The 12,356-nt window shown below is 47.1% G+C and overlaps 1 protein-coding gene across 1 annotated transcript in view; it reads right to left on the reverse strand.

The window, feature by feature from the left end:
• Nucleotides 1-3,941: 3,941 nt before the first annotated feature.
• IL17RC (interleukin 17 receptor C) overlaps nucleotides 3,942-12,356 on the reverse strand; it is a 46,018-nt gene continuing 37,603 nt past the window's right edge. The window contains exons 16-18 of the mRNA XM_061622095.1: nucleotides 10,208-10,265; nucleotides 9,671-9,766; nucleotides 3,942-6,004 (exon numbers count right to left, since the gene is read on the reverse strand). Of these exons, the coding sequence (XP_061478079.1) occupies nucleotides 5,328-6,004; nucleotides 9,671-9,766; nucleotides 10,208-10,265 (831 nt within the window). The 3' untranslated portion in view covers nucleotides 3,942-5,327. The remainder of the gene's footprint in view (nucleotides 6,005-9,670; nucleotides 9,767-10,207; nucleotides 10,266-12,356) is intronic.

Here is a 12,356-nt window from a genome sequence, read left to right on the forward strand (position 1 = left end):
AATGAACAGCTATAGGTCACATACACTCTTGTCCCATGCAATCGGAAGCAAGGGACACATTTGGGAGATATTTGGGAGCTATTTGTTGTTGTTATGTGTCTCCAAGTTGACTACGACTTATGGCGATCCTATGAATCAGTGACCTCCAAGAGCATCTGTCATGAACCACCCTGTTCAGATCTTGTAAGTTCAGGTCTGTGGCTTCCTTTACGGAATCAATCCATCTCTTGTTTGGCCTTCCTCTTTTTCTATTTCCTTCTGTTTTTCCAAGCATTATTATATTTTCTAATGAATCATGCCTTCTCATTATGTGTCCAAAGTATGATAACCTCAGTTTCATCATTTTAGCTTCTAGTGATAGTTCTGGTTTAATTTGTTCTACCACCCAATTATTTGTCTTTTTCACAGTCCATGGTATGCTCAAAGCTCTCCTCCAACACCACATTTCAAATGAGTTGATTTTTCTCTTACCCGCTTTTTTCACTGTTCAACTTTCACATCCATACATAGAGATGGGGAATACCATGGTCTGAATGATCCTGACTTTAGTGTTCAGTGATACATATTTGCATGTGAGTTCTCCAATAGCTGCCCTCCCCAGTCCTAGCCTAATTTCTTGACTATTGACTCCATTTTGGTTAATGACTGTGCCAAGGTATTGATAATCCTTGACAAGTTCAGTGTCCTCATTGTCAGCTTTAAAGTATGGAAGGGCTAAGCTGGGGTTGAGGGAGGGGGGATTTGCTGCTCCCCCCACCTTGCAATCCTGTGCATGTTTACTCAGAAGTAAATCCCACCCTGTTGAATGGGGCTTACCCACTAGGACTGGCGTCAGTTTTGCTGAGACGGCACCTCGGCATTGCACCTGCACTCTTTGCCCACTCACTTCTCCCTGCCATCACATCTGTAGTTCCCACTGGCCCTCAGAATTATCCCCAGGCCAGCAGAACAGTGAGTGCTTTTCTACCCTATATCTCTATATTTCTACCCTATATCTAGCTCCACGAGCTAGAGGGAGCCCCAGCTGACAAAGCGTCAAGGCGAGTTAAGCAGCAGAGCGAGTTCGGCAGCAGGGCGAGGAGGCCAGGGCCCCCCACTCTGCCCGTCTGTTCCCTGACCTCAACTAAACCGCAGTCTCCAACCCATTGACGTAATAAACCTTAAACAAAACTATGCAGGTAAGAAGCCAGCAGGGGTGTGGGGGCTTTCCAGTGTTTTGCACCGCCTGCAGCATGTACGACTATCTGCCTGTTGGACAGAAGTCGTGGGTGTGCTCTCGGTGCAATGAGCTCCTGGCTCTCCAGGAACGACTTCATTTCCTTGAGGCCAAGGTGGCGGACCTGAAAAAGCTGAGAGAGGCAGAGAGGTGTGTGGAGGAGGCCTTCAGGGACGTTATAGCTGTGTCCCACTCCAACGATGATAGCTCTCCTGCTATCATGGAGAACGATGGTCTCGGGGAAGGAGAGCATCCAGCTGAGGAAGAGGGAAATGATCCCTTAGAAGGGACCCATTCCTTGGGGGATGAGCAGCTATCCTCTCGTGCCGAGGATATATCTCCAGGGGGTGGAGGGATCCTTGTAGTGGGTGATTCAATCATTAGGAACATAGACAGTGGGGTGTGTGATGGGCGTGTAGACCGCAAGGTGTTTTGCCTGCCTGGTGCGAAGGTTGCGGATATCGCCCGTCGTTTAGATAGTTTGGTAGACAGTGCTGGGAAGGAGTCAGTGGTCGTGGTGCACGTTGGCACCAACGACATGGGGAAATGCAGCCGTGAGGTCCTGGAAGCAAAATTTAGGTTGCTAGGTAGGATGCTGAAAGCCAGGACCTCCAAGGTGGCTTTCTCTGAAATGCTACCGGTTCCACACGCAGGACCAGCTAGACAGGCCCAGCTTCGCAGTCTCAATGCGTGGATGAGACGATGGTGTCGGGTGGAAGGGTTCGGATTTGTTAGGCACTGGGGAACATTTTGGGACAAGCCGGGCCTGTACAAAAGGGACGGGCTCTACTTGAACCAGAATGGAACCAGACTGCTGGCACTTAAAATTAAAAAGGTAGCAGAGCAGCTTTTAAACTGACTGAGGGGGGAAACCCGACAGGAGCTGAGAAAGGTCCGGTTCGGAATAAACCTCCCCCCTGGGATAAAAACCAAAGAAATGATGAAATTTTAAAAGGGGTAGGCCTAGAAGTAGGCATTGTGAGAGCAGGGGCACAGGATATAAATTCAGAAGAGCAAAATTACCACAGGCCTAACCACAAGTGCCAAAGACACTTGAAGAGAGACACTGCTTACAAGTGCCTGTACGCTAATGCTAGGAGCCTCCGAACCAAGATGGGAGAACTGGAGTGCTTGGTCTTAGAGAAGAGCATTGATATAGTGAGCATAACGGAGACCTGGTGGAATGGAGAAAACCAGTGGGATACGGTTATCCCTGGATATAAACTATATCGGAAGGACAGGGAAGGACGTATTGGTGGCGGAGTCGCTCTATACGTGAAAGAAGGCATTGAATCCAGCAAGCTGGAAACCCCAAAAGAGGCAGACTCCTCCACAGAATCGTTGGGGGTGGTGATACCGTGCCCCAGGAGGGACTTAATACTGGGAACGATCTATCATCCCCCTGATCAAAATGCTCAGGGAGACCTTGAGATGAGATATGAAATTGAGGAAGCATCCAAACTAGGAAAGGTGGTAGTAATGGGTGACTTCAACTACCCGGACATAGACTGGCTGATCCAGTGGACATAGTGTACTTAGACTTTCAAAAAGCGTTTGACAAGGTACCTCACCCAAGGCTTCTGAAGAAGCTTAGCAGTCATGGAATAAGAGGAGAGGTCCTCTTGTGGATAAGGAATTGGTTAAGAAGCAGAAAGCAGAGAGTAGGAATAAACGGACAGTTCTCCCAATGGAGGGCTGTAGAAAGTGGAGTCCCTCAAGGATCGGTATTGGGACCTGTACTTTTCAACTTGTTCATTAATGACCTAGAATTAGGAGTGAGCAGTGAAGTGGCCAAGTTTGCTGATGACACTAAATTGTTCAGGGTTGTTAAAACAAAAAGGGATTGCAAAGAGCTCCAAAAAGACCTCTCCAAACTGAGTGAATGGGCAGAAAAATGGCAAATGCAATTCAATATAAACAAGTGTAAAATTATGCATATTGGCGCAAAAAATCTTAATTTCACATATACGCTCATGGGGTCTGAACTGGCGGTGACCGACCAGGAGAGAGACCTCGGGGTTGTAGTGGACAGCACGATGAAAATGTCGACCCAGTGTGCGGCAGCTGTGAAAAAGGCAAATTCCATGCTAGCGATAATTAGGAAAGGTATTGAAAATAAAACAGCCGATATCATAATGCCGTTGTATAAATCTATGGTGCGGCCGCATTTGGAATACTGTGTACAGTTCTGGTCGCCTCATCTCAAAAAGGATATTCTAGAGTTGGAAAAGGTTCAGAAGAGGGCAACCAGAATGATCAAGGGGATGGAGCGACTCCCTTACGAGGAAAGGTTGCAGCATTTGGGGCTTTTTAGTTTAGAGAAAAGGCGGGTCAGAGGAGACATGATAGAAGTGTATAAAATTATGCATGGCATTGAGAAAGTGGATAGAGAAAAGTTCTTCTCCCTCTCTCATAATACTAGAACTCGTGGACATTCAAAGAAGCTGAATGTTGGAAGATTCAGGACAGACAAAAGGAAGTACTTCTTTACTCAGCGCATAGTTAAACTATGGAATTTGCTCCCACAGGATGCAGTAATGGCCACCAGCTTGGATGGCTTTAAAAGAAGATTAGACAAATTCATGGAGGACAGGGCTATCAATGGCTACTAGCCATGATGGCTGTGCTCTGCCACCCTAGTCAGAGGCAGCATGCTTCTGAAAACCAGTTGCCGGAAGCCTCAGGAGGGGAGAGTGTTCTTGCACTCGGGTCCTGCTTGCGGGCTTCCCCCAGGCACCTGGTTGGCCGCTGTGAGAACAGGATGCTGGACTAGATGGGCCACTGGCCTGATCCAGCAGGCTCTTCTTATGTTCTTATGTTCTTATGTTCAGTGGTAGACTGAGCATGTGCTTTGCATGCAGAAGGTCCTGGGTTCAATCTTTTGCATGTCCTTGTGAAAGGGAAAAAATGTTCTAGGTTGTATATGTGACGATCCCACAGCTGGCTCTGTGTGTGTGTGTGCTATTACATTCAGTGATATACGGGAATTACAATTTACAAGTAACATTAGTACAAAAAACATTACTAAGGATTCTGTATGGTCTGGTACGGGAGGAGGTCCATGGGGGTGACACCATGAGTTACCGCACCGGGTGACACCAACCCTAGTGACGCCACTGCTGACACTCAGCCAGCTTGGCCAGCAGTCAGGGATGATGGGAGCTGTCTAAAACTTCTGGAGAGTACCAGGTTGGGGAAAGCTACCCTAGGGAATTAGACAATTTTTTTAAAGGGAAGAATATTGCTTGATTGAATACCCAACACTGTTAACCAATAGTTGGAAGTCTTGCCTTAATGTGTTTGCATTTAATTTCTTGGCTCAGATAAAACACATTTTGGTAGGGATTAGGGAAATGTTTAGGGCGTTTCTAGCTGCTGTTCCCTAAAAATCCCCTTCCACTTTGTTTCTCCCCCCCCCAACCTTCTCATCACGTTGAGTACAGCTCAACAGCCGTCTCACCACTGAACATCTGAAGTCAGATTACCAATTAAGAACCTAAGAATGGCCCTGCTGGATTTAGTCAGGGCCCCAAGATTCTGTTTCCAAAAATCAGCCAACCAGATGGCTCCAAACAGGAGTGAGTAAGATGTGGGCAGATGCTGTTGAACTTCAGCTCCCATCAGCCCCAGCCAACGTGGCCAATGGTCAGGGATGATGGCAGTTGGAGTCCAGCAACATCTCCCCCATCCCTCCTCTAGGGGTTCCCAACCAGGGCATGAAAGCAACAGGCACCCTTAGCATCTGGGACTTAAAAATATACTGATTTCTGTCCATGTAGATGGGATCTCTCCATGCTCTTGAGCACACTAAATATTGGGGAATGACCATTTGGGAATAAGATGTCAGGATCCTTCCAAACAAGCCAGCACATACACACACACCCCTATCCACTTCACTTGTACAGCCATGCTCAAATAAGTTCATACACAAGATACAGCCATCTTATGATACCACAGCTACTTGGCCGAATTATAGGAACAGACTGGCCAGTGCTGAATCATCTGGGCTGCTTGTCCAATATGCCAGCAAGAATTCTTCATGTCCATGCACTCAGACAAACTTTCTGGAGCCACAGGCCCAAAATAAAGCCCACTTCTGGACATCGCTCTCTCAGCAGGACTCTTTGAAAGGGTGACTACTGGTCTCCGTCAGCAGTGTGTTGTCAGGTTGGGGAGGCAGCAATGGTGGACACTGCCAGCTTGGCTTCTTTTGCTGACACTCCTGCACTGCACGCTCCAGTGTCTTGGTGATCCACACCGCATGTCTCCTTAGGCTGTTCCTCTGCTCTCGGTCCACACTGGGGCCAGCCATTGCTAGCAGGAAGTTGAAAAGCTGTGATGGCAGAGGGTAGACAGGCACAGAACGGAAAAGCGTGGGGATCTCCTCAATGGGAAAGAGCTCTTCAAAGCAGGTAACCATATACCTGTCCCTGGCCTTGCCAGCCAAGAAGTCTGGTAAGATGCAGTTAAGGGAGGCCAAAAAAGTACTGTCAGGCTTGATGGGGGGCAGACTGTCTTTCTGCTCCCAGCCCAGCCATTCTGAACAACTCGCAGCAGCACCATGGGAAAAAAGCAACACAACAGCGCCCCCTTCTTGCAGCACTCTGCGTCGCTGGGCATGGAGCCACTGCATGGGCCCCAGGGATCCTAGCTCCCCACGGCTCCACAGTTCCACGGATACAGCCAAATGAAGTTGGGCCAGTGCACCAGCCAGGGTGCCCACCAGATGCTCGAAGCCAGCATAATCTGGAGAGTAGAGAATGAGAATGTGCCGTCCCTGGAGCACTCCTGGCAGAAAGAGAGAAAACAGTTTGTTCATGATTTGGTGCTCAGTAGATATTATAAACTGCTCTGCCTCAACTTTCTTGCTCGATCCAGTCTCGTCTCTCCCCCAAATGCCTCTCTGATATTTTCACTTGAATGCTTGTCATTGCAAAGCTTAATGTATCCAAGACCAGGTTTCTCATTCTAACTCCCATGCAGTCCTTGTATACGCTCTTTATTTATTGCAGGAGGGGGAGACCTAAGACCCAGGGACAGAATGTGGCCCCCCAGGGCCCTCTTTTTGGCCCTTGGGACTCTTCTCAGGCCACATCCCCCACCAGCCCTATTCTGTGCCCTCCTGGAGTGCTTTTGCCCAGCTGGAATGTGATAATGCCTGTTCTCTCTCTCTGTATGTGTATGTGTATGTCTTGGAGCAGAGCTTTCAGCATGGCTGTTCCTGTTCTGTGCAATATCATTCCTGTGTAGATATGACAACTGCCCACTGTTTACACATTTTTGTTCTGACAGGCTTTCTCAGGTGGATGAATGGATCTCTGCTACGGACGTCTGTTTTGTATTTAAATATATCTGCTGGGGCAGGGATGGTGTTGGTGTTTTTAACTTTTTTAAATTGTACATTGCCTTGAGACACTGGTGTAGAAGGGGACTGTTAAATAATAATAACTATCTATGCTATCTATGCCTTGTTCCTCGTTCCCACTCCTCTCATGGATGGGTTCCTCATTGCTCATCTGCTATGCCCACTGGCCTGTGTGTGCTGTTGTTTAACACCAGATTGGTACACAATAAGACCACACTCATCCATGATTTGCGTGGATGAAAGTGCCGATTTGGTGTACATTACCGAGACCTGGGTGGGTGAGCTGGGAGGAGTTGATGTGACCCAGCTTTGTCCACCTGGATACTCGGTGCAACACCAGCACAGGCTGCAGGGACGGGGGGAGTAGTTGTTGTGGTCTACAGAACTTCTGTCTCTGACACCAGGAAACCACTCTGTCTTGGAGCTGGCTGTGAAGGAGACAGTAAACCAGGGTTGCTGCTGGTGTACTGTCCACCCTGCTGGCCAACAGCTTCTCTGACTGAGCTGGTGGAGGCCATCTTGGCTGTGGTATTGGAGGAGCCCAGAACGATAGTGCTGGGTGATTTCAATGTCCATGCTGAGTCTGCCTTTAGTGTTCTGGCTCAGGACTTCATGGCCTCCATGACAACCATGGAGCTGTCTCAAGTTGTCACCACAAGTGGCAAAAGACATGCTGTGTGGCTGATTGGGCACGAGTAAAGCATCATAACCATGCCTACAGAAGATTTAAAGTAATGACAACAGAATTCCAGGAAATTGAGTTTTAGACACTTTGAGGGTAAAATTGCTCGCCTCCATAGCAATCTTGATGCCCCATCCACATGTACTGTAGTTCCCAGTGAGGTGTCCAGTGCAACATCTGCTTCTTGGGAATGGTTTCAGTTGATGTGGCCTGATGACATGGACAAGGTGCTTGCAAAGATGCGGCCAGCAACATGTCCTCTTGACCCTTGTCCTCCTTGGCTTATTAAAGCTTGTCAAGGGGGTTTAACCAAGTGGATCCAGGTGTGGTCAGTGCATTGTTGCGGAAGGAAGTGGTTCTAGCCACCCTGAAAGAAGCGGTGATTGGACCACTCCTGAAAAAGCCCACCCTGAGCCCATTGGTTTGTGACAATTACCAACTGGTTGCAAATACTCCCTTTTTAGGGAAGGTGATTGAGAGGGTTGTGGAGAAGGAATTGCAAGTACTCGTGGATGAAACATTATCTTGACCCATCCCAGTCTGGGTTCAGGCCTGGTTATAGGACTGAATTGGCCTTGGTTGCCCTGATGGATGACCTTTTTTGGGAGAAGGACAGGGGGAGTGCGACCCTGTTACTCTTACTTGATCTCTCAGCGGCTTTTGATACCATTGACCATGGTATCCTTCTAGGCCGACTTGGTGAGATGGATATTGGAGGCACTGTTTTACAGTGGTTCCAATCCTATTTCAAGGTTGTTTTCAGAAAATAGCATTGGGTGATTGTCTTTCATCCCCCTGGCAATTGTGGTGTGGGGTGCCACAGGGTACCATCTTATCCCCCATGCTATTTAACATCTATATGAAGCCCTTGGGAGTGGTCATCAGGAGATTTGGGGCAGGGTGTCAGCAGTATGCTGACAATACCCAGCTCTATTTCTCTGTAACATCTGCATCAGGAGAGACCGTGCAATCCTTGGACTACTGCCTGGTCTCTGTGGTGGGCTGGATGAGAGCCAATAAACTGAATCCTAGCAAGACGGAGGTGCTGAAGGTTGGTGATTCCTATGTTCAGATAATTGGTCAGTTGCCTGCTTTGGATGGGGTTGTACTCCCCTGAAAGAGCAGGTCTGAAGTCTGGGGGTGCTCCTGGATCCATCTTTATTGCTAGAGGCCGAGGTGACGTCAGTGGCTAGCAGTGCCTTTTACCAGCTTTGGCTGGTAAGACAGCTGTGGCTGTTTCTGGATCAGGATAGCCTGACCACTGTGGTCCATGCACTGGTAACCTCCAGGCTGGATTACTGTAACATGCTCTATCTGGGGCTACTCTTGAGGTTGGTCCAGAAGCTGCAGCTGGTGCAAAATGCAGTGGTGAGACTGCTCACTGGAGCAGGGTATCACCAACCTGTCACCTCGCTGCTGAAAGAATTGCACCGGCTACCTATTAGCTACCGGGTTAAATTCAAGGTTCTAGTTTTGGCGTACAAAGCCCTATAACAGCTTGGGACCAGTATATCTGAAAGACCATCTTATCCCTTACGTACACAGTTGATCACTGTGCTCTGCAGGTGAGGGCCTTCTGCAGATACCATCTTATCAGGCGGTCCGTTCCGCACAACATAGGAAATGGACCTTTAGTGTAGTGGCACCTACCCTTTGGAATTCCTTCCCTTTAAATATTAGACAGATACCATCTTTGTTATCTTTTCGGCACCTACTGAATACCTTACTCTTTCAACAAGCCTTTTAAGTTGAGACCTTATCCCAGTCTGTGTCTGTATTGGAATTGCTTTTCAATATGTGTTTAAAAATAGATGTTTATACCTTTTTCAAAAAAAGGATGTTTTTAGTTTTTTTAAAAAAAATGTTATTAAAGATGTTTTGTTTTAATATATTTTAAAGTCTGTTTTTATAATTTTTTTAAGTGTTTTTAGTGCTTTTGTTTGCAGCCCGGGGCTTCTACTGGGTGGAAGGGTGGGATATAAATCAAATAATAAATAAACAAATAAACTGTTGCTCCACCCACTTTTGCCTCTGGCCCTGTCCACCATTGGTATATGGTCCTTGAAATATTGCCCATGAAGGAATGTGGCCCTTGGACTAAAATAAAAATTCCCCACTCCTGATCTATTATCCACCTTATTATATAGGCACAAAGCCTTAGCTTTGCCTTTAATTTCTCTTTTTCTCCCTCCCTTGTATCCCATATTATATAGCCAATAGTCAAGAATTATCGGACCTGCAGTTCGGCAACCTCTGGGGACCCAAAACTGGGGATAAAGCAGAAACTGTGATGACTGAGGGGATAAAGGAAACAGATCAAGGGAATAAGAAACAGAAGGAGATACTGATAGGAGGGCGGGCTGAGGGTTGGGAGCAGTATATTGGGAGCAGGAAGGATGTCTTGTACCTCTCAGTGCTTCTTTCTTGAGCAGCAACACGACCAGGATGGAAGAGATGCCCAGCAGAGCTATCAACCAGGTCAGTACCCAGTGATTTCGGCCATCTGCACAAAAGATTGGGAGAGGGTGGTTGAAATCAGTGAGTGATCTTGGCTTCCCATTTCTACAGCACATGGCCCATTCCCCCCACTCACTGGCTAGTGATTTATTCCCCCATGGTTTAAGGCTAAAGAACAGAACCAGCTGGCTGTCCAGTCCAGAAATACTCTTTGCATACTATGCTTGACGTGCTGGAATTTGGAACCAAGTCAACAATCCTATTGGGCATCAGGAAGCATTCGTTTTATGGTTTTCTTTGGGGTGTATCCAATAACTCCTTCCTCCCTTACCCCCCCATCAAGAAACTGGGGCTGTTCTCTTAAAGCTATGCAAGCAATCCTTCCCTGTGCAACCTCTATTTCCCACTTGCCCTTGAAGAGATTCAAGGCTGTCTCTCCAAGGAGATATTCCTCTTTTCCCCAGTCCCTGCAATCTAGGGCACTCACACTTCTCCACTGAACAGGCCCACAGCATAGGGGCTTCACCATCCTCTGCATGCCACACCTGCAAAAAGTGATAAAGAACAGCTGGCTTGTGATACTGTCTGCCTGGGGCCAGAGTCACAGAGCTAGGAAACGATCTCTGCATGCCAACATGCTATCCTAGATCACTTCCACTTCTGGAAATTAATGTTTATTGAGCATACATTCTGATTTGTTTGCAGGGAGGTTATAGTTCCTGATGGGAGTCTACAGCAGGGTGAATAACCTGTGGCCCTGTAGATGTTACTAAATTACAGCTCCCATCACACTTGACCACTGGCCACGTTGGCAAGGGTTGATGGGAGGTGTAGTTCACCAACATCCAGCGCACCACAGGTTACCCACCCCGGTCTAGAGCACTGAAAACAATACACATATCAGTAATCCTTACAGCAAATAACACCATCACCAGTTTCTCCCTTATCCAAACAGGTGAAGTTTTGTGATCAAAGCTTGCCTGCTAATGGCCTGCTGAACCTGAGCCATTATTCTTTCATTCAGACTTTCTGCATTGTTAGTAAGCTGGGCCCATGACCTACTGGATGTTTTATATGTTAAAGTGGAGTGCAGAAATAATTAGTCTGTTAAAACTGGGAGTTGAAAGAATAAAGAAACTTAAGGTTTATTGCTACAAAGAAATAAACTCATACATGCTGTTGCAGCCATTGTGGAGTAATAAGACTTGCCCTTACAGGCACTATCTCTGACTGGCTAGAAAACAAGAAAAGGGATGAAGTAAAGCTGAAAAAAAATAAACAAGTAGTTTAAAGATGGAATTACTGAGGGAAGTATAGGTTGCCTTTTTGTCTATTGCCCCCCACTTTTTACATGTGTACTCCCTACAGAATGAACATGCCAGTGGATGCTGCTCCATTAGGGTCAATGTTCCACTGCCCCATCAACCTCAGTCTGCTCTCAGCCAGACCCTGCCTGCCTGCCTTCTTACTTACAACCAGTTCAGGGGGTGGCACAGACTGTCAATTTCTTCCTCTTTAGTCTCAATGTTGCCCTCGTAGAACTCAACGGGGGGGGGGGGCAAAACAAGAATTAGTTAGCTCTGCCTGTTAGTGGTTCTGGCTCCCTGATTTCCACCCCACCAGTCCCAATGAGCACCAGCCACCATTGGAGCATGAGAGAGTTCTACGCTGTGTTTTGAGAGTGCGTCTGTTTCAGGAATACAACCTGCAGAAGGTATGTATTGGAATAAATTATACAATCGGGATCTGCAACAAAACACTGCTTGTGGGAGGGTGGACCCTCTAAAGCTCCCTCTTCTGAGGCTGGGAGGATGTCCAGACTGTGAAAGCCTTCTCACCAGAGGGGTTTTAAAGTACAGATTGGGTCAGTTGTCAACCAGACCAGATCTGCGCCTTCAAAGGTCCCCTCCTCCATCAGCAAGGCTAGCCATCTTCAGGCAGCCCTTCCGCCTGAGAGCCCTTGAAGGTGTAGATCAGGTTGACTATCAGCCAGCCCGGTCCACACCTTCAAACTCCCCCTCCTCAGCAGGAGGTTGCCCAATGCTAGACTGCCTCCCTGCTACAAACACAACATAGGTTTTGTGGGGTTTGTTTCTTTTGTTTTTTAGCAGTGCATTTCCCCCCTCCTGTATTGACCTGAGTGTGCAAAAGATCTGATGGCCACTGCACCAGCATAAGGCCAGGAAATCTCTCTGCTTGACATAAATAAGATTGCAAATAGAATTCCTCAGACCTATAGCCATATCCCAGTATGCATGTCCCAAAGCCTTAATCATATGATCAACCTTTACACCAGCACATTTAAGATAATCTCACAAACCAAACATTTCTGAAGAGTGCCAAAATACACATTAAAATACCTAGAGGAAACAAGAAACATTCATAAGAATGATTCAGCCTAAGCAATTAGCAATTAACCAATTACTAGCCAGCATAGCCCCCTTTAGGATGCACACCTTTAGGATGCATACTTTTTTGAACGGGAAGGGTTGTAGCTCAGTGGTAGGGCATATGCTTTGCATGCAAAGATCCAAAATTCAATTTCTGGAAAAAACTGTTGTGTAGAATTCTGGCGAGCCAATGCTAGTCCATGTCATCAGTACTGAGCTAGATGGTACCAAATGGCCTGAGTCAGT

Source organism: Rhineura floridana, chromosome 3 (genome assembly GCF_030035675.1).
Source record: "Rhineura floridana isolate rRhiFlo1 chromosome 3, rRhiFlo1.hap2, whole genome shotgun sequence".
Lineage (NCBI taxonomy): Eukaryota > Metazoa > Chordata > Lepidosauria > Squamata > Rhineuridae > Rhineura > Rhineura floridana.